The sequence below is a fragment of the Callorhinus ursinus genome, unplaced genomic scaffold (assembly GCF_003265705.2).
Source record: "Callorhinus ursinus isolate GAN/ISIS: 27379988/994484 unplaced genomic scaffold, GSC_fseal_2.0 scaffold59, whole genome shotgun sequence".
NCBI classification, from domain to species: domain Eukaryota; kingdom Metazoa; phylum Chordata; class Mammalia; order Carnivora; family Otariidae; genus Callorhinus; species Callorhinus ursinus.
In genome coordinates this window covers 2732309-2755786 of record NW_027397121.1, presented here as the reverse complement: position 1 = coordinate 2755786, position 23478 = coordinate 2732309, and the positions used below count along the sequence as shown (strand labels likewise).

General features: G+C 42.6%; 1 protein-coding gene across 6 annotated transcripts in view; it reads right to left on the bottom strand.

The window, feature by feature from the left end:
• BTBD9 (BTB domain containing 9) overlaps positions 1-23478 on the bottom strand; it is a 431450-nt gene that overhangs the window by 74956 nt on the left and 333016 nt on the right. For all 6 annotated transcript variants that reach the window (XM_025862314.2, XM_025862311.2, XM_025862312.2 and 3 more), the window contains one exon: positions 2724-2831. In XM_025862314.2, coding sequence (XP_025718099.2) covers positions 2724-2831 — 108 coding nt within the window. The remainder of the gene's footprint in view (positions 1-2723; positions 2832-23478) is intronic.

The window sequence follows — 23478 nt, the reverse complement described above, 5'->3', positions numbered from 1 at the left end:
AGCTGGGCTTAGCCCTCCTTAGTAAGGCTTCGTGGTATAATGGAAAGAGCCCTCCATTTTCTCTTTTATAAAATGAGGACAATATTCCACAAGGTGTTTTATGTTCAGGACAAAATGAGACAAAGCACAGCAAAGTCATAGAATACGAGTTATTCAATAATTGTTAGTTTTCTTATCCAACGGCAGAGACGGCTACGAGATGTGTGCTCTGCTGAGAAGTGGCTGCCCAGCCAGAACTATGGTTTCCAGCCCTACCAGCATCTAGTGTGGTAAATGACTGCTTCTCTTCAATCGCATGCCAGTGGAAGGGACAGTCACTACATCCAGGCCAAGGCTGTTCAGAAGAACCAGGTATACCTTTTCTCTGTTCTTTCCCCATTTGCCAGCTAGATGCAGATGATGCTGATGAGGTCCCAGATGATGGTAGAGCCACCAGAAGGAAGATGCCTAGGTTCCTCAGTCACCTGTGGAACCAGGAATGCCCATACTCCCTGCTACATGACTGAGAAATAAACTACTGTGTTAAGGCACTGGAATGTTGAGGCCACTTTCTGTGTAACCCTGTTCCCAGGGTTACCTTTAAATATTTCTTTCATCTCAGTGCCAGCTACACTGTTACCTAAACGAAAGAAAGCTTGGTATCCTAGGCCTCTAGTCATTTAATGCATATGGCTTTGGGGCTCCATTTGCATTTACATTGTTGTGGGGGAAAGCTAAAAGGAAGGATCCTGTGGGTTCTGAATCTAGCAAGTGTCACCTTAACCAATGGAAGCATTAAACATGCTCTATGCTGATTACTATCATAACTATGGTAAGGGTGTCAGACATTGCATCAAACAAGTCATCATTAATGCTGTTATGAAATCTTGGCCAAGTAAGTCCACAAAAAGATGTTGGACATCATTTGCCTTGAGGAAAATGCAAACCAAAACCACCACTTCACTCTCACTAGGACGGCTGTGAACAAGGAGATAGACAGTAACAAGTACTGGCAAGAAACCCTCCTGCATTGCTGGTGGGAATGCAAAATGGTGCAGCTGCTGTGGAAAAGTCTGGCAGTTCCTCAAAAACTTAAACACAAAGTTACCATAAGACCCGGCAATTCTACTCCCAGGAATATACTCAAGAGGACTGAAAACATATGCTCATACAAAGACTTGCACGGGAATGTTCATAGCAAAAATGCTCATTTTAGCCAAAAAGTGCAAACAGTTCCAATGTTCATCCAATGATGAATGGATAAACAAAATGTGACATGTATATTTTCCATAGGATAGAATATTATTCAGCCATAAAAAGGAATGAAGTGCTGATACATGCTGCAACATGAATGAAGCTTGACAAAAGTATATGTTAAGTGAAAAAAAGCCAGAAGAAAAGATCACATACTATACGATTCTGTGTATACGAAATGTCCGGAATATGCAAATCCATAGAAACAGAAGGGAGATAACCAGGGGTGAGGGGCTGTGGGAACCGGAAGGAAATGGAAAGACTGCTAATGGGTAGGAGGTTTCCGTTTGGGGGTGATGAAAATGTTTGAAACATTAGATAGTAGGGATGATTGCCCAACTCTGTGAATACACTAAAAACCACCGGATTGTACATTTAAAAGGGGGAATTATATGGTATATGAATCATATTTCAATAATAAAAAAAGAGAAATCTTCGGGCACCTGGGTGGCTCACTCAGTTAAGCGTCTGCCTTGGGCTCAGGTCATGATCCCGGGGCCCTGGGCTCAAGTCCCGCATCAGGCTCCCTGCTCAGTGGGGAGTCTGCTTCTTCCTCTCCCTCTGCAGACCCCTGCCCCACTTGTGCTCTCTTTCTCTCTCTTTGTTTTTCTCTCTCAAATAAATAAATAAAATCTTAAAAGAAAGAAAGAAAGAAAGAAAGAAAGAAAGAAAGAAAGAAAGAAAGAAAGAAAGAAAGAAAAGAAAGAAAAAAAGAAAGAAAGAAAGAAATCTCAGCTATTTGCTTTATCTTGCCTCCCAGAGAATCTGGCTCTACCCAAAAAGGCACTGAGCTCTTTTTAGGTAATGACTGAGAAAAGGTATGATTCTAGGATGCTGGGAATGTGGTAATTTTGATCGGAGTGAGTTATATGGGTATATACACATGTAGTCATGATCTCAGGCCGTTCAGAACCCACAGGATCCTTCCTCTTAGCTTCCCCCCACAACAATGTAAATGCAAACGGAGCCCCAAAGCCATATGCATTAAATGACTAGGGGCCTAGGATATCAAGCTTTCATTTAGGTAACAGTGTAGCTGGCACTGAGATGAGAGAAATATTTAAAGGTAACCCCGGGAATGATATGAGGGTGGGGAACGGAGTCCCAGAATAAGTACTAAAGTGTGTATTGCATCGGCAAAATTCTGTAAGGAAGAAAACAGTTCTAAAAGGGTAGTGTGTGGTATCGGGGGTAGGGACCCAAGAGACGATTACCAATGGAAATCCTTCTTTTCTCTGCTCGGGGACATGTCATTTCTAAGAGTCAAGTTCAAACCACCAAACAAGGAAAGCTTGTTTGATCACATAAAAAAAATAAATTCTCATCAAAGTACTTAATAGTCAAAACTGAAGTAAAGGATCATCAGTATGTTTTCAACCTCCACCTAAGAATCTAATTTGGTGATGCCATGAATCTTCATTAGAACCTTCTGAATCCATCGGAAAGACTGTCTTTTAAATTGGAAACAATTCTGTGAAGACGTAACTTACTTGCAGGAGACTTTAGTTCTGTCGGCCACCATGGTCCACTGTTGCTGGTTGGTGGAGACCTCAACGTAGTAGCTGTAGCTTCGGTCATCGCAGTCCCAAAGTAGTAACCTGAACAAGGAAAGTATGTAAGAATGCTGTGAATGTTCTAACTGGCTGCTTCCTGAGGCTGTAGGCCTAAGGGAATCCATGTCTACTTTACCCCTCCTTCCTGCCTCCTTCCCTGCCCCCTGCCCCCGCCCCCAACGCTTCCAGAGCTGGAGAAAGGAAGTGAATCCCTGGCAAAAGTCTGGTGACAGGAGGTGGAGTCAGTGTGCAATGAGAGCCATGTCTCTTTAGGAACTTCTTTCACCAGTCACCCAATCTCAGGCAGCCCTTGTCCCCTGAGTGACGATGCTCTTCAGGTTGGCTTATCCGAGAGATGTCCCCAGATCCTCCCTCCTGATTAATCTCCAGTTGCCTGGGCTGACCAAAGGTAATATGCTTGAGACTAGCATTCGTGGGGGGAATCTGTGCTTCCTGACTGATAATAACTAGTATGCCCCAATGACCTCAATGATCATGTTTTAGATTCCCTCTCATTCTTAGCAGACTTCTTGCATAGCTGTGGTACAATGATCTGATTTGGAGATACAAACAAACATCTATTTGTTAGTAAAACTTTCTTATTATTTAGAGATTGATTATTTGGGTTCTGTTCCTCATATCTCCTTTTTAGCTCAGATAAGAACCTGAGCATTGACTATGTGATTCCATTTACATGAAGCTCAAAAGAGACAAAATTCATCGCTGGTGGCAGGAATCAGAACAATGGTTACCTCTGAGAGAGGTAACGCTTGCAAAAGGGGATGAGGGAACCTTCCAGGATGCTGGAAGGGTGCTGATTCTGACCAAGTGGTAGTTCATGGGTATGCACACAGCAAATATCCAGTTGATTTGTGCCCTGTATGTGTGTTCTCAATTAAAAAAAAAAAAAGAATAAGAGAAAAGAATCTAAGTATTGTAATACGGGATTAGACAACAGTCCAGCATTTTGCTTCTGAAAATGCCACAGTGGCAGGAAATGAGAGGCCATTGTTTTCTGATTCAGCCTCAAAAAGAAAAAACAAACAAATAATTATGATTTCAGCCTCAAAAGTCCTTCCCATACAGAATATCTATCTATTGTTTTACATTTGGTCACACACATTTGCTTCCTCCAATGGCCAGAACAGATAGTGAGCTCCCTGAAGGCAGTGCCTATGTCTTATTGATCCTTCTATACCCATGTACTCAGCATGGTGTCTCACCGAGCCTACACTCAATGAATATTTATTTGTAACAACAGTGATAATGATGATTATTACTATCATAGTGGCCAACATTTCTTTAATGCTTCTACTGTGTACCAGGCCCTATGTTAGGTGCTCTATATAATTTATCTTATTAAGGGCTTCCAAAATCCCCTTAGCAAGCATTATTATTCCCATCAAATTGCAGATGGTGAGAGTAAGGCTTACAGCTGTTAAGTAACATGTCTATGCTCAAACAGTGCTGGCAGATACAGGGTTTGAACCTGGTGTCCTGACCAAAGCCCATCCCTTTGTTGAGTGCTTCCTTTACTCCCCATTTATGGACCTGGGTCCCAGTTTACAATCCACAAACTATCACTCTACAAAAGTAGTTCATATTATTTGCCCTTGATCTTGCAATGATCATCAATAAAAACCCTTTGCACAAGCTCAGTTTAGTGTCCCCAATAATGCTGTTATTGGGGATTAGAAATGACACTGTGTTCCCCTTACCTTTTGTTCCTTGTTTTCAAGTGTAATTTTGTTTGCTATCAATGACAAAACCCACATTCCCTAATATTTTGGAATTCATCTTTTAAGTAAAGCAGAAACACATTCCACCTTAATTCACCCGAGTATTCCCTTCAGTTCCCCTGGGTATTTAATCTCTCAAAGTACTCTGAATGAATCAGACAGGGTTCCCACCCTATTGTTTTTAGGTGTCCAATAATTCTGCTCTCAGATTATACCAGCTTGCCTGATAAGAAAGAAAGTGAATCATTTCCCTCATTAGTCATTTCCTTGAATATTCTAGTTTCTTAGCACTTTTATGCAGTTAGCCTGTTAATTTACATTTACTTTGAGTAACTTTTAGAAGTGTAATTTTTGTTTTTATGTTTGTCTAGCTCTTATAAAAATTATAGAAAGACTGTTGATCTTCTCATTAAAAAAAAATTCTACTCCAAACATAAGGATTCTGTTCATAGTGTATGTTCCATACATGTTCTGGACTGAAATAACTTACAACTCTGCCAGAGTAGATTAAAAACAAGAAAAAAAAATCTTCAAATTAATTAAATCATTCTCTTTACTTAACAACCCTGGTATGACAGGCTTTTTGGGAAACAATGCTGAGGCTATCTCCCCAATGGGATTTTGGATTATTTATGGAGAGCCAGGTTTATCATAATCCCTATCCTTCTGGATAATCATGAATTAGTGTTTCTACCAGTGTATCCAAAGGAAAATAATCTGGCCCTTTTGAGATTGAATCTAACCAGATCTCAAAATATTTCATGGAAAAAGACTGCCCTGAGGAGATGGAATATGAAGAAGATAAAAAGGAAGACCAATTATAAGTAAGTATCACAAACGCTCTAGTAGAAATTCCTGGAGTGAGAGGATATTAAAAGAATTTTTAAAGTAGTGCATATTTTGTCTCTCAGGAGCTTTTTCTATAAAGTCCTCCAACTTGTTTCAAGACAGATTTTTATTTTAAAATGAAGATCACCTGTAATTCTAGTAATTCTGTAAACACATACAGACGGTGCAAATTATTTGGAACTTGTTTCTTTCGCTTAATGATTTATTATGAACACCTTTCTTTTGTATCTATCAAATTTGCTTTCTCATCGTATGTACTGGCTTCACAGAATTTCACCTTATGGATGTCCTACGATTTATTTAATCAGTCTCTTATTATTGGACAGTTAGGTAGTTGGTAATATTACATTGCTAGGAAAACTCTGTGATGAAACGTTCTTATGCTAAATCTATGACCACTGCCTGTGAAACTTTCTGTAAGTGAAACTCCTGGGGCAGAGTAGGTGAGGCCTTGATATGTATTACAAAAGGCTACACACTTCTCCCCCCACCCCCAAACAGAAGTCTGTACTAGTTTATACTCACATTACCAGCCATGTATAACAAATGCCTGCTTCTGTGCGTCATTGCCGATATTGCGTATTATGTTTAAAAATACTGCCAATTTGATAGATGAAATCTATTTCATTACATTAATTTGCAGCTTTTTACTTACTATTGAACTTGAACACTTTACCCATTTTCTACTTATATTTATCCTTTTGTTAATGACTTACAAGATGCCCTCTATATTTGAAGGATATTAATCTACTGCCTATCATAGTTTGCACGCTGAAGATATTAATTTTTATTAGCTCAGTCTATCGATCTTTACTTCAATACTTTCTCCTGGCCTAAATTCTTTTCTCTGACCAGCAGCCAAACGCACACAGTGGTTGAGACATCGCCTTTCTATTCCTCTATTAAGAGTCCCTGGGGGCTGGAAATGTGGGGTCATGGTGACTCCTGAGTGGAACAGGGACACTGATGGATCTCAGGTGATCAAGCCACCTACACTTTGGAGTTTTTAAGAAAGATTCTTATTCATGTGCCTGGATGAATATTTGCTTGGAATTTAGGCTTAGCCAGGAATGAAAAATCCCTTTGTTGATTCAACTGAAGAAAAGCACGCAGAGTCTAAGGACACTAAAGGAAAAACTGGCTCACTCTCTTTTTTTCCACGGAGAGGAATTCTGTTCAAATAAGGCACAACTGAAAAACCCACCAACTCCCTCACTAACCCTTGCCAGCAGTCTGTTCCCATGTCTGTGTACCTACAAGAACAGAGGTACTTCTGATTTGTAATCTGCTGAGGAATGTTTGTTCAGGGAGCTCCCTCAGGACAGACACACTCCCTCTGACCTTATTGGAGAGGCGCTCCTTAAACATATCCCCCTACATCTAACACACCTTCACCCGGACATCAGAAGCCATTTCCAGAAGGGGCTGGATAAAGCAAGCCACTGGCCAGGATCTATTGATGCAGATCAGGTCTGTACTTAGCTGTTGCCACAAACCCCTCTCCCTAATGAGCACCGCATGAAACGCCTGGTGATATTAAACGTTGTCTCCTCCATCTTCCCTCAGTCTCATTGTGGAGTTTCCCTTAAAAGCAGTGAAGTGCTGGGCTTTTTTAAATTGATTAGCAGATGTGATTTTGCTTACATCTTCCATAAATGCTCTGGCTGGCTGCATACCATTGATTACCGGGGTTCAGTTTACAGCAACTAATTGCTCTCCTTGCTGGTGTTTTGATACAAAATTCAATAGTGAATATGTTTTCAAAACTCTTGTCTTTGCGGCTTGAGTCAGAAGTGACTTGAGGCAAACCCAGTGGACTGAGTTTTCCCTTCTTTAAAATAATTGCTCTCTCATCAGTCTGTGAAGAAAGTTTCCAAATTGTAGCATTCTAACTGGAAAGTCTGCATTATGCATGCGATGACAAACTATGTTGTGCTGAATGGCATTTTTTTCATCCCTTTCTTAAGGGATTAATTCTGTGCCAGATTGGGAATGGTGCTGAGGTTTAAACAGTTGAGATCAACAGCTTCCACACTGAATTGGTGTCTTTTAGGTCAGCAGCAAGCATCTGTTTTGCCTGTTTCTAACTGTCCATCATGGGAGATTCCACTGGAAGGCCCGGGACCACGTTGGCTGACGCTGCCATGTTCCTCACTCATGCAAAAACCCGCAACGAAGAGGAGACAATGCCGGGATATTAGTAATACACTAATTTGTTATCAAATCCATTTCTAATCTCTCAGCCAGAATCCAAGATACTCTGACCTCAAAGGTTTAGACACTAGTCTTTGTTCAAGATCTTCAGAAATTAAGTTCTTTAGAAATAATCTTCTTCCGTTCAACAAATATTTACTGAGTATTGACTAAGTGACATTAGGCAAATCGCTTCACTTACTTCTACTTCGGCTTCATCCCTTGTGAAATTAAAGGTCTAGATTCGATGGTTTCTAAGGGCTCCTCCAGTTGTAGTATTTTAGAATTTGCTGCAACAGCAGTAGAGGTGCAGGGGTGGTGGTTGGAGTTTTTTCTTTGCATGTCTGTCCATTATAAAGTGACACTTCTCTGGTAGAACTGTTTCTGGCCTAACCTTAAGGTGGACATGGGGGGTTCCCGAGCTTGGTTTGTGGACCTGAATGCATTCTGGGAAGACACATGACCCATGCTGCACCAACTGGATTTCGTTTCTCAAGAATTGAGAATTATGTGAGATTCTGGCTTAATTGACCCTGTTCGCTTAAAATGACATGATGAAAACGTGGCCCTTCAGGGGTGACACTCTTTCACCAGAGGCACAAAGAGACAAAGAAAGTCATCTGCAATGAGAAGCAAAGAAGACAGAGGATGTGGCCCAGGGAGGGGTTATCTTGGCTCCTGGCAGGATTTCAATAGCTGATTTAGCTCCCTATGAGGGCCACCAGAGTTTCTGCCCTAGTATTCAATGAGAAATCTCCCCATCTTTTTAATAAACCTGCCATTTATGGCTTAAGCCATCTTTATGTGGTTTCTGCAGCTTGGAACCAAAGAGCCTAAGATAAGCTCCTAGCACAGTGCCTGAGATGGAAAAGCCACTCAACAAAGAGCAGAGGTTCCCATGAGATGAGGGTGACAATGATGACGTGAGGGCTCCAGGACCAGAGAGACAGGAGGTGAGGAATAGAGATGGTGAGGAAGCTTGCTTTGGATGGAGATCTTCATTCAAGTATGAAAGAAGATTCTTGGGGTGCCTGAGTGGCTCAGTAGATTAAGCCTCTAACTCTTGATTTCTGCTCAGGTCATGATCTCAGGGTTGTGGGACAGAGCCCCGCAGAGCGGGGAGCCTGTTTGGGATTCTCTCTCTCCCTCTCCCTCTGCCCCTCTCCCTGCTCATATGCCGGCTCATTCTCTCTCTCTCAAATGAATAAATAAAATCTTTTTTTTTTTTTTTTTTTTTTTAAAGAAGAAGATTCTCTCAATGGAAGCTGAGAGTGGCAGGGCTGCATTGTGGGGTGGAAAGGCAACCAGACTTTGGAGCAGGCTCTGCAGGGTCTGCCAAGCTGCAGGGAGGGAGCCCTGCAGAGACAGGGCACTCAGCGTAGTTGAGAATTCTCTTCAGCAGTGGCCCTGGGGGAGCAGGAGAGAGGAAAGCAGGGCTGCCAGGGACAGGGAGGATGCAGGGCAGGGTCAGGGAAGAGAAGGGCCAGAGTATCGGCCAGGGCTAGGCTGCTGAGGGGTTAACTGGGGCCAGACGGGGCTGACTACCTTTCAGAAAAGAGAGGGACTAGGGGTCGAGAAGCAAGAGAACAGATGTGGCAGACTGAGAGAGGAGGGGAAGGAGCTGTGGTCACAGAGGGAATCTTCCGCTTTGGCACCTCACTCACAAGAGCCCAGTTCCCACTCTTCTCAGTGAGGAGCAGAAAGACAAACATATGTCAGAGGCTCCATTCTAATCTCTGCTTCTGGGGGGGGGGGCTGTAACAGCTGCCAGGAGTTATACAGCTCCGGAGGAACAACTTTCCAGGGCAGAAACTGGGATTTCCTCACAGATGAGAGGGGCCCTCACTGTCGGCTGCCACAGGGTTCAGTGATGCAGCTTCCTCTTCAGGTGGGGAGGAAGGTCAAGCTGAGACAAGCTGCTGGAGGACCACGAAGCCCAAAATGAGATTCTCAGCAGGAGACTGGAGCCAAGTAACAGCGTTGTGATTGAAAGTGTGTGAGGCAGGGCAGGTGTGCGCCCCGCAGACTGCAGACACGAGACCCCCCGAGGAGCTGCCGCCATGGGGGCCCTGCCTCAAAGTGGGCTGCAACCTCTCGGGGCAGAGGAGACACCCGCCTTCTTCTGACAGCAGGAGGAAGGAGACACGGGCTGCTCGCCAGATGGAGTGGAAGCTTGGGAGCTATGTTAGTCACAGGACATCAGAGAGCCTCCATGCTGATACTGTATAATCTCTCATGTCTTGGACACAGGACGATTCCTCCAAGAGAGGGAGAAATAACGGCACTGGCTAACAATATTCTCTTGCAGCTGGAGAGGGAAAAGACAGGTGCAAGTGCTCGGTCATCTGGCATATGTAGTTTCTGTGTTTAGTCACTGAAAAGCCCCAGGATGAAGAAAAAGTGAGGAGACGGGGCAAAGCATTACATTTGGGCTTCACAGTGTAGGCTGATCATTGAAAAAGGAGGGAACAAGAGGAGGGGCTTTCTCTATCAAATCTTACATCCCATACAGTAAAATCCAGGTAAATTCTATGAAAGTGGAGAGATGCCAATAGAGAACATGCCCGCAGGATAGGGCAATATGGATAGCTGGATGGGACAAGACTTGCCAAAAGTTTGAGACAGTACAAAACTACCCACTTTTTTTTTATTATGCTATGTTAATCACCATAAAACTACCCACTTTTAATAGCTAAATGAGACCATCACTCCACTCCTCTGAAGGATTAATTTTTTAATTTCAAGTTTTAGGTGATAACATAAAAGGTAACCCCATGCTACCAAACAGCATGGCTGCCCCTGCGATATTCAATATAAACACAGAGGGTGGAACGAACAGTGAATGACTCATTATAATCCCACCTCACATTCACACAGACCTCACTGGTTTCAAAATGTTTTTGCATAGATTATCACATTTGGGGGAAAAAAAAGACAATTTATAATCAGCACACTTCCTGCTTTCAATGCAAATCTATTTTTCTAAGTTACTTGCTTAATTTTCTTACGGGGGCTAAACACCACCCAAGCAATCTTTCACAGATTACACAGCCACTTGGCAAACCCTTTATTAATAAATAAGTTTGGGCCTAGGCTTATGATCTAGATTTCATACTATACAGTCCAATTTGATGAAAATTCTTTCATTTTATGCTTTCAATGTGGATATATGAGAAAATTTTGTCTGGGCCAAACAGACAAACAGAAAACTGCTTGTGAGGAAAGCAGTTTTCTTCTACTTTTCAAGTTGACTCTTTCCAATACGGTCCCTTCCTTAAGCAAGACGCTGGCCTCAAAACTATTGGGAACCATTTCAAATGGTCTTGCTAGATTTTAAAAGGTGAAGTCTCATTATGTTACAGGCCTTTTCCGCTGTGACATGCGAAGCGGGCGTGCAGCTTTCACAGATCTTTCCCCGTGTTTAAACCCGGCATTGTCAATGTCCCTCTCGGCAGTGAAGCTGTCTTCCTTGACCGCAGCAGCTTCCTCATCAGGACGCGCACACAGCACGCGCACAGCACCAATGACATAGGTCCAATTTGGCTCACCAGCAGGATCAGAAAAGGACGTGCAAGGGGTGGAAAGAGAGAGCCCTGCCCAGACCACAGGGCTTGGCTTCCTAGGTGTCAAGTCCAGTTCACTCTCCCCTGCATTTGCTAGGAAGGCTGGTCAGGGCTATTGTGATTTAAAAAAGGCCATACTGGCTAATGGCTGAGGGCAATATGCACTTGCGTGAGGGTTTCTGTTTCCTGTCCCCAATTCTGTGAAATTATTCGCAGGGTGAGAGGAAGGGGCAGGCATGTTTAAGAACTCAGAGCTCCCTGATCTACCAGCTGTGTGTTAGGGAGCTTACTCCCTGGATTTGTACTCACATTTATGATCCCTGTAAGATAAAATGGCTTCAGTGTGAGACCAACAGGTAGGGGAGTAAGGTGTCACCGGGCTCCAGGTTCCTTGTGTAACACCATCCAAAGGCCCCTTCTTCAGCTTTTGGGACCAAGCCCAGTCAGGAGGAACCACCCTGACCCTGCTTCTAGAGTGCAGGGACCATGCATGGCTAATGTCTTGGTATTCCTCATGGTCCCCAGCACACCATAAACTCTACAGAATTGAACCGAAGGAGATATGGGGAACAGGGCAGGAGAGGATGATGGAAAGAGGAGAGGGAATTAGAGATAAATCACCCTCTCACAAAACCCAGGTAGGTCCACCCCAGTACAGCATCTTTTAATGCTCCATTATGTTACATTTCAGTCTGAAACACCCCGCAGCCAGTCCTCCACCCCCACACCATTTTGGAGAGCCTCACTTAAGGAGGTAATTTATGAAATATATCAACTCTGACTGCTATTTCATCTCCTGAGCTTATTCTCCTGCCTCTCCTCTGGCCACATGCTAATACGTGTCCACATGCACACAGCCTACAAAGCACCAAGAAGCAGAGCCAAAGAGAAATTTAATAAGCTCCACGGCTCCTTTCTATTCCCTTAGGTCAAGTTTTCATAGGAATCTGTGACTGTGGGAGAACTCACAATTTAGGTACAGGTAGAGCTTTGTATTCTCTCAACCTGATGATAAAGGGAGAGAATGGAAGGGCAAAACAAAGGTGGGGCAGGCTCGACTCTGAATATTACAGGCGAGAGAACATTCCAGCAGGGCTGAACTACAAGGCAAAAAAATCTTCCTATTCAAGCATGTAATCTCTTTATTTTTGTTCTCACCAAATCTTTTCTCTGGTCTCTCTTAACGCAGCCAGTACTATTTTCCTACATCTCTCTTTCTTACCCAGCCTGACCTTCTCACCCAAATCAGATATGGGTTTCAACCTTTGCTCCAGCTTTGAATCATCTTCTTTCCCCACAGGGCATAATCTATAAAGTCCTGAGATCTTGCTGAAGATGATTTGAAAGCACTTGCCCATCCGATCCGGGGCCTCACCCTCCAACTGTACCACCTGGGCCTGCCACTGCTTGCCCCTCTCTCATGCCCTCTCTCTGCGAAATGACTGCTCCCCACCCCACCCCCAGACGTAGTCCCCAATCTCCTATTCGTCCTGCTAGGTCCTGCACAATGAAATGTTCGTCTGCCTCTTTCCCATACTTGCCTGGTCTACATTTCCTCCCTTTCAGTCCCTTCACTAATCAGCTTCCTCCACAACATTGTTTGGGTAAGGCTTTCACCTGAAAACAACTACGCTCTAAAACAGAAAAATAAAACCGTAATAAGTTACAAGTGCTACAGAATTAAAACACTTAAAGTAGACTATTCTATTTGAAGTCTGAGGTGTCTGACAAATCATAATCCTCCGTGCGGTACATGACTTACCACTAAAATAAACACATTAGTGATACTAATAATAGTAACATCTTCACCAATATATAAAAGTGAGAATTCTATGATAAGTTCTTATAAACAAAAGATAATTAATCAATTTAATATGTAACTATGTGATAAGTCTTTTGAAGCATGGCAAGAAGCAAGAAAAAAAAGCAAGATTTTATATAATTTTTTGTAACGGCTAGAGGAGAAAAATGGCTAATTACGTTTTTCAGTGGAATTCTTTTGATCACTGGCCACTTGGTACAGTTTTCTTGATCCAGATCTTCAAAGCTAGGATAAGTTTTAATTCAAACGTTTTCAGGTGAACATTAGCAACTCTAACTTTTCGAGCTGCTAAACAGCTGTAATCAGATCAAACTCGTATGGCTTACAGGACCAAAGGCTAAACACAGTTGCCATTTTTTTTTTTCCCCTGGAATCGACTAACCTATTTCCCCCAGAGTGGGAGGCCCCGGCAAAGGCTCTGAATGCAGAGGGGGCATGGTTCTCCCCCCTGCTGCAGAAGATGTAAGAATGCAGTTTTCTGGATCATAAATACTCTCCAGAATTATGGAGCAGGTTCCCCTCCCTCTCACATTTGTTTGGTTGAAGGATCATCAGACAGGAAAAACACTCTTTCTTTAAAATGTATTCCGTAAGAGCTGCCTTTTTAGAAACAACCCTCCCAGGTGCCAACATGAATATTCACCAGAGTGTACCGAGCACAGGGGCTGGTCTCCACGTCATGTACACTAATCCTTCAGAATGTATTCCAGGCAAGCTACCAGGGTAAACTCCTGTACAGAACCCGGGCTTTCCAGTGATGGATATTGGATGGCAGAAAGGAGAAAATCTGAGTGAAGGAGGCGGAGATGAATAAATCACTCATATCTGTCTAAGGCTCTGCTGCAACTACACCTTGCCACTGTGACTCAAGCACAACAGGAGGCTGCATTAGACTACTGCACTCTGTGAATTAAATGGTTTCTTTCGTTCATCTGGCTTATCCTCTCTCATCAAGAACAATTATCTCCCTTCTGCCCCATAACCCTATCTGTTGACCCCCTTTGTTACTTTCTTCGTCTTCTGGCTGCTAGGAAGCGCACGGACAGCCTGAGAGCATGGTCCTGGTACTATCCAGGCAGCCAGTATGTGTGCACATGTACCCGTGTGTGAACACACACACCACACCCCTCTATATCACCCCCTGGCTCACATTCAGAAAGGTACAGACAGAAGAGATTAAGAATTCATACAAGCCAGGGAAGAAATCACACCCAAGGTGGTGAGAGCTCAGATTTCCCAGGATCCTCCCACTCTGGCACCAAATCCTAAAAATCAACACTGGTATTCATGCGGACGGGCAGAAAGGGACCTGGCTAGGCAGCCTGTCTGAGTCACACATGAGACTGTTGTAGCCAGTGCTCTTCAGATAACCAATGTTTAGGTGTCAGAGGCTGGGAGACATCCTTGGGGTAACCTCCAAAGCTCTGGTGCTGGAATTATTCCAGCTTTTGGCAGTTTGTACCCTGATTAGCTGGGGCATCCAGGGGTTTGGGGGCTCCTGGTAGCTCAAAGGAAGAAGGAACACGAGCAGGGAAGAAACAAACAGTGTGGCTTCAGTGACATTCTGGGTCAAACGATCCTCAGCCTACTGGAGCACGAAAAGCTCCACTGACTCTCCCACAGCCTCTGCTGGACACGAGGACATTGCTAGGCAACATGGCCTAACTAGTAGTGGCAGCGGGTGGGAGGCGCAAGTCTCAGCTCTGCCTCTGTCTTGGAACCCTGTACTGTCAGATTTATAATCTGTTACGTGGGGCGTGGGCAGGGGAAGACAGGGAGATGAATTTTAATGTAGGGGATCTGTGGTTCCTTTTAATGTTGTTTTTTTTTAAATTACAAAGTAATACATGACAAATCCTTTGGTACTTTTTATAAAATATCAACTCAAAAAAGGCATTATTACACTAACTATAAAAAAATGTAAACCAATATTTTCAAAAATGTTCTTTAGTAGCAGAACCCCTTCACAAACAACATCTTAGAAGAACCTCAATCTCCAAAAGAGAGAAAAGTGGAAGTGCTCTACTAAGGTCAGAGTTGGGGCTAAAGTCCTGTTTGCCAGACTTCCTCCCAGCCTCTGCTTGGGTCAGCCCCCAAGGCTTACCTCCTACAAACACATTAGGAAAAACCACTGGGTCATGGTACGCATCTTGTCCCCAAACAAAACACTAATATTAATATTCATACCTTTTAATAACAGGCTTATAAGTATTATTACTCACATATTGTGACACTATAAAAGGCAAATGGACTTCCCTAATTCTTTCCTTTCACCTACGGAGGAGGTGAGGAAAGGAGCTGGATAGATTAAGCATTGGTAAACAGTGGCCCATAGCTGCCCATTTTTATAAATAAAGTTTTATTGGAACACAGCCATGCCCACTCAGCAGAGTTGAGCAGTTGTGACAAAAACTATGGCTTACAAAGTCTGAAATATCCACTTCCCAGCCCTTTCCAGAAAAAGTTTGCTGGCACCAGGAACAGAGAGAAAACCAGAGCTGTTCTTTATTGAGCAGTAAAGAGTTATGGCATCAAGGCAAGAAATAAAGGTATAGTTTAAACTAAGGCCTAGAAATGTCTAAAACCTTTATTCTGTTGGAAATGTTTCAAGAGATTTTCATGTAGCAAATTCTACGTGGAGTTTTTGGATTCTGCTATAGTCCTAATCCTATCTTTGTTACCGTGACAACTATCCTGACCATTTTTGGCTTGTCTTTTACCCCAAATTTCTAGTATTTCTCCTAAGGGTAAAAGAACAAGAAGGGGGAAAAGAAAAAAAGCTCCAATTAAAAATAAAAACCTGAAAACCATTCCCAAACCCTCTGTCCTCCCTGAACTGATGAAGTGCCCAGGAGCCACCTTCTCAAACTGAAGATGTGTGCACAGAGTCGCGGACCACTACCCTCCAGACGGCGTGGGGATAACAGGGCAGGAAGAAGAACGTACAGGGACGTCTGAAGTCAATAACAATATACACACAAAAACGTACACAGTCACTGATAAGGTAGTTAATATGAGAGCAATCAAACAATGTATCAGTTATAGAGGAAGATGACACCACGGGCTAAGTCACACTAATTAGGCAGACAGTTGAGTTGTTTATCGGTCACCAGCAGAAGATAGATTTCTATGGATCTAACCCCTTGCTATCTCTCCAGCTCTTTCTACTGTGAGTATAAAAAGCATCTTACAAGATAGCTGACCAGGGCAGTCTCTGACCACAGAACAATAAAAACCTTAAAGTGCTTGGCGTGTTAACCGAACTATTCATTTGGAATCTTTAATGAACCCAGTTTTAAATGGATGACTCTATTGAACATGTTCTTCCCAAATAACTGCAACTGACCTCCATGACTTTTCTGCTTTTTCTTTGAGTCTAAAATATACAGCTAAAATCTCACTACAGTGAACACAATCATGACAAAGTCATTTACCTGTTCTATCAAGAAGCCTTTTATCAACAAGATATTATTTATCTGGTTTACCACAAATTCTCAAACAATTCACTACAGAAAATGCTTTATGTCTTTCTAACAGGGCTACGATAAACTTTCTAATAAAGATACTATTTGAGAGGCAGGAGCAAGATGGCAGAGGAGTAGGAGACCTGGATTTCGTCTGGTCCCAGGAATTCAGCTGGATACGGATCAAACCATTCTGAACACCTACGAACCCAACAGGAGATCGAAGAAAAGAATAGCAACAAGTCTCTGAACAGAAAAGTGACCACTTACTGGAAGGTAGGACATGCGGAGAAGTGATTCCGAGGCGATATTCGGGAGGATAGACGGCGGGGGAGGGGACCTCTGTGGCCGCTTCTGGCAAGTGCTAGAGCCGCGGAGCACAAAATCGGAACTTTTAGAAGTCGGCTCCGCTGAGGGACGTCGCTCCAGTGGCTAAGCGGGGTGTGTGTGTGTGTGTGTGTGTGTGTGTGTGTGTGTGTGTGTGTGTAACCTTCGTGGGACGTCGCTCCAGTGGCTAAGCGGGTGTGTGTGTGTGTGTGTGTGTGTGTGTGTGTGTGTGTGTGTGTAACCTTCGTGGGACAGTGTGGTCTCAGGACCCTCAGGGTCACAGAAAGACCGGGGGTGCCTGAGTGCAACAGAGCTCCCAGGTATCGGAGCGGGGAAACCGGCTGCAGAGACGGAGCCGAGGCACGGGCTCTCAGCTCGGGGTTGCCATAAACTGTGATCCGCGGCCCAGTTGGGCCACTGCTCCTCCAGCAGGGACCCAAAAAGCGGCAGATCCGGGGAGACTCCCCTTCCTCCCCGGGGAGGAGCGGCGCAGGAGCGCACCGCAGGGATCTGCTGGGTTTGGGGACTCCACACGGGGTCGGGTGCGGAGATAGAAACGCTCGGTTACAGGCCGGGTGAGCACGGAGAGTGGCCGGAGATCGGGGACATGGGAGTGACTGCTTTTCTCTGGGGGCGCACTGAGGAGCGGAGCCCCGAGTTCCCGGCTCCTCCGGGCAGAGATTGGGAGGCCGCCATTTTCACTCTCGTCCTCCAAAGCTGTACGGAAAGCTTGCAGGGAACAAAAGCTCCCGAGAGCAAACCCCAGCAGATTACTTAGTCTGGACCGACAAGGGCGGGGCAATTCCGCCTCCGGCAAAGACATTTGGGAACCACGGCAACAGGACCCTCCCCCAGAAGATCAGCAAGAACCACCAGCCAAGAACAATGAGAACGGGAGAACTCCAGCGCTAGGGGAATACTGCACATATAATTCATGGCTTTTTTCCCCATGATTCTTTAGTCTTTCAAAGTTAATTTTTTTAACATTCTTTTTTTTTGAATTTTTCTTTTTCCCTTTTTCAACCAACATCTTATCAATCCCTTTTTAAAAAAATCTTTTTTTATTTTTCATTTTTAGAGTCAAATTCTATCCCTTCATAATAGTTGCCCTTATTTTTGGTATATATATGAGTTGTTCTCTCTTTAAAATTTTGGGATACAGTTTCTTCTAACAGATCAAAATATACTCTAAATCTCTAGTGTATGGCTTTTAGTCTCCTGCCTGATCACATTCTTTTTTTTTTTTTTAAATCCTCTTCTTTCTTTTTTCAACCAACTTCTTATCAATTCCTTTTATAAAATCTTTTATTATTTTCATCTTTACATTCATATTGCATCCTTTCATCGTATTAACCCTTCTTTTTGTACATATATAAATTTTTCTTTCTTTAAAATTTTGGGAGGCACTTTATTCTAACAGACCAAAATACACCGAAAATCTAGTGTGTGGCACTGATCTATGCACCAGCCTGATCATATTTAATCATATTCTGTTTTTTTCTTTTGTTTTTGTTTTTTACTTTATCTTTTTCTTTTTTCTTTCTTTCCTTTTTTTACCCTGGTTTCAGGTCTTTTCTGATTTGTATAGTGTATATTTTCTGGGGATGTTGTCACCCTGTTAGCATTTTATTCTCTCATTCACCTATTCTCCTCTGGACAAAATGACAAGCCAAAAAAAATCACCTCAACAAAAAGAACAAGAGGCAGTACCGACTGCCAGGGACCTAATCAATACGGACATTAGTAAGATATCAGAACTAGAGTTCAGAATGATGATTTTAAAGATACTAGCTGGGCTTGAAAAAAGCATGGAAGTTATTGGAGAAACCCTTTCTGCAGAAATAAAAGAACTAAACTCTAACCAAGTCGAAATCAAAAAGGCTATTGATGAGGTGCAATAAAAAAATGGGGGCACTAACTGCTAGGATCAATGAGGCAGAAGAGAGAATCAGTGATATAGAAGACCAAATGATGGAAAATAAAGAAGCTGAGAAAAAGAGAAAAAAACAACTACTGGATCACGAGGGCAGAATTAGAGAGATAAGCGATACCATAAGACGAAACAACATTAGAATAACTGGGATCCCAGAAGAAGAAGACAGAGGGGCAGAAGGTATATTGGAGCAAATTACAGCAGAGAACTTCCCTATTTTGGGGAAGGAAACAGGCATCAAAATCCAGGAGACACAGAGAACCCCCCTCAAAATCAATAAAAATAGGTCAACACCCCAACATCTAATAGTAAAACTTATGAGTCTCAGAGACAAAAAGAAAATCCTGAAAGCAGCTCGGGAGAAGAGATATGTAACCGACAATGGTAGAAACGTTAGATTGGCAACAGACCTATCCACAGAGACCTGGCAGGCCAGAAAGGACTGGCATGATATATTCAGAGCACTAAATGAGAAAAATATGCAGCCAAGAATACTATATCCAGCTAGGCTGTCATTGAAAATAGAAGGAGAGATAAAAAGCTTCCAGGGCAAACAAAAACTAAAGGAATTTGCAAACACAAAACCAGCCCTACAAGGAATATTGAAAGGGGTCCTCTAAGCAAACAGAGAGCCTAAAAGCAACATAGACCAGAAAGGAACACAGACAATATACAGCAACAGTCACCTTACATGCAATACAATGGCACTAAATTCATATCTTTCAATAGTTACCCGGAATGTAAATGGGCTGCATGCCCCATCAAAAGACACAGGCTATCAGACTGGATAAAAAAACAAGACCCATTGATATGCAGTCTGCAAGAAACTCATTTTAAAGCCAAAGACACCCCCAGATTGAAAGTGAGGGGGTGGAAAACCATTTACCATGCTAACGGACACCAAAAGAAAGCTGGGGTGGCAATCCTTATATCACACGAATTAGATTTTAAACCAAAGACTATAGTAAGAGATGAGGAAGGAAACCATATCATACTTAAAGGGTCTCTCCAACAAGAAGATCTAACAAGTGTAAATATCGATGCCCCTAACATGGGAGCAGCCAATTACACAAGCCAATTAATAACAAAAGCAAAGAAACACAACAACAACAATACAATACAACAATACAATAATAGTGGGGGACTTTAACATCCCCCTCATTGAAATGGACAGATCATCTAAGCAAAAAATCAACAAGGAAATAAAGACTTTAAATGATACCCTGGACCAAATGGACTTCACAGATATATTCAAAACATTCCATCCCAAAGCAACAGAATGCACATTCTTCTCTAGTACCCATGGAACATTCTCCAGAATAGATCACATCCTAGGTCACAAATCAGGACTCAACCGGTACCAAAAGATTGGGATCATTCCCTACATATTTTCAGACTACAGTGCTTTGAAACTATAACTCAATCACAAGAGGAAAGTCGGAAAGAACTCAAATACATGGAGGCTAAAGAGCATCCTACTAAAGAATGAATGGGTCAACCAGGAAATTAAAGAAGAATTAAAAAAATTCATGGAAACCAATGAAAATGAAACCACAACTGTTCAATAACTTTGGGATGCAGCAAAGGCAGTCCTAAGAGGAAAGTATATAGCAATACAAGCCCTTCTCAAGAAACAGGAAAGGTCTCAAATACACAACCTAACCCTACACCTAAAGGAGCTGGAGAAAGAACAGCAAATAAAGCTTAAACCCAGAAGGAGAAGAGAAAGAATAAAAATCAGAGCAGAAATCAATGAAATAGAAACCAAAAGAACAGTAGAACAGATCAACAAACCTAGGAGCTGGTTCTTTGAAAGAATTAACAAGATTGATAAACCCCTGGCCAGACTTATCAAAAAGAAGAGTAATGACCCAAATAAATAAAATCATGAATGAAAGAGGAGAGATCACAACCAACACCAAAGAAATACAAACAATTGTAAGAACATATTATGAGCAACTCTATGCCAGCAAATTAGATAATCTGGAAGAAATGGATGCATTCCTAGAGATGTATCAACTACCAAAACTGAACCAGGAAGAAATAGAAAACCCGAACAGGCCTATAACCACTAAAGAAACTGAAGCAGTCATCAAAAATCTCCCAACAAACAAAAGCCCAGGGCCAGAAGGTTTCCCAGGGGAATTCTACCAAACATTTCAAGAAGAATTAATACCTCTTCTTCTCAAACTGTTCCAAAAAACAAAAATGGAATTATGAGGCCACCATTACCTTGATCCCCAAACCAGACAAAGACCCCACCAAAAAGGAGAATTACAGACCAATATCCTTGATGAACATGGATGCAAAAATTCTCACCAAAATACTAGGCAATAGGATCCAACAGTACATTAAAAGGATCATCCACCACGACCAAGTGGGATTTATCCCTGGGCTGCAAGGGTGGTTCAACATCTGCAAATCAATCAACGTGATACAATACATTAATAAAAGAAAGAACAAGAACCATATGATCCTCTCAATAGATGCAGAAGAAGTATTTGACAAAGTACAGCATCCTTTCTTGATCAAACTCTTCAGAGTCTAGGGATAGAGGGTACATACTTCAGTATCATAAAAGCCATCTATAAAAAACACAGCGAATATCATTCTCAATGGGGAAAAACTGAGAGCTTTCCCCCTAAGGTCAGGAACACGGCAGGGATGTCCACTATCACCACTGCTATTCAACATAGTATTAGAAGTCCTAGCCACAGCAATCAGACAACAAAAAGAAATCAAAGGCATCCAAATAGGCAAAGAAGAAGTCAAACTCTCACTCTTGGCAGATGATATGATACTTTATGTGGAAAACCCAAAAGACTCCACCCCAAAACTGCTAGAACTCATACAGGAATTCAGTAAAGTGGCAGGATATAAAATCAATGCACAGAAATCAGTGGCATTCCTATACACAAACAACAAGACAGAAGAAAGAGAAAATAAGGAGTCGATCCCATTCACAATTGCACCCAAAACCATAAGATACTTAGGAATAAATCTAACCAAAGAGGCAAAGAATCTGTACTCAGAAAACTATAAAATACTCATGAAAGAAATTGAGGAAGACACAAAGAAATAGAAAAACGTTCCCTGCTCATGGATCGGAAGAACAAATATTGTGAAGATGTCAATGCTACCTAGAGCAATCTACACATTCAATGCAATCCCTATCAAAACACCATCCACTTTTTTCAATGAAATGGAACAAATAATCCTAAAATTTGTGTGGAACCAGAAAAGACCCCGAATGGCCAGAGGAATGTTGAGAAAGAAAAGCAAAGCTGATGGCATCACAATTCCGGACTTCCAGCTCTATTACAAAGCTGTCATCATCAAGACAGTATGGTACTGGCACAAAAACAGACACAGAGATCAATGGAACAGAAAAGAGAGCCCAGAAATGGACGCTCAATTCTATGGTCAACTCATCTTTGACAAAGCAGGAAAGAATGTCCAATGGAAAAAAGACAGTCTCCTCAACAAATGGTGTTGGGAAAATTGGACAGCCACGTGCAGAAGAATGAAACTGGACCATTTCCTTACACCACACACAAAAATAGACTCCAAATGGCTGAAAGACCTCAATGTGAGACAGGAGTCCATCAAAATCCTAAAGGAGAACACAGGCAGCAACCTCTTCGACCTCAGCCGCAGCAACTTCTTCCTAGAAACATCGCCAAAGGCAAGGGAAGCAAGGGCAAAAATGAACTATTGGGACTTCATTAAGATAATAAGCTTTTGCACAGCAAAAAAAACAGTCCACAAAACCAAAAGACAACCGACAGAATGGGAGAAGATATTTGCCAATGACATATCAGATAAAGGGTTAGTATCCAAAATCTATAAAGAACTTATCAAACTCAACACCCAAAGAACAAATGATCCAGTCAAGAAATGGGCAGAAGACATGAACAGACATTTTTCCAAAGAAGACATCCAGATGGCCAACAGACACATGAAAAAGTGCTCAACATCGCTCGGCATCAGGGAAATCCAAATCAAAACCTCAATGAGATACCACCTCACACCAGTCAGAATGGCTAAAATTAACAAGTCAGGAAACGACAGATGTTGGCGGGGATGTGGAGAAAGAAAAACACTACACTGTTAGTGAGAATGCAAGCTGGTGCAACCAGTCTGGGAAACAGTATGGAGGTTCCTCAAACAGTTGAAAATAGAGCTACCAAACGATCCAGCAATTGCACTACTGGGTATTTACCCCAAAGATACAAATGTAGGGATCCACAGGGGTACGTATGCCCCAATGTTTATAGCAGCAATGTCCACAATAGCCAAACTGTGGAAAGAGCCAAGATGTCCATCGACAGATGAATGGATAAAGAAGATGTGGTATAGGGGCACCTGGGTGGGTCAGATGGTTAGGCATCTGCCTTCAGCTCAGGTAATGATCCCGGTGTCCTGGGATTGAGCCCCACATTGGGCTCCTGGCTCAGCGAGGAGCCTGCTTCTCCCTCTCCCTGCTCATGCTTTATCTCTCTCTCTATCTCTGTGTCTCAAATGAATAAATAAAATCTTAAAAGAAAAAAGATGTGGTGCACACACACACACACACACACACACACACACAATGGAATATTATGCAGCCATCAAAAAGAATGAAATCTTGCCATCTGCAATGATGTGGATGGAACTGGAGGGTGTTATGCTGAGCGAAATAAGTCAATCAGAGAAAAGACAGGTATTATATGACCTCACTGATAAGAGGAATTCTTAATCGCAGGAAAGAAACTGAGGGTTGCTGGAGTGGTGGGGGGTGGGAGGGATGGGGTGGCTGGGTG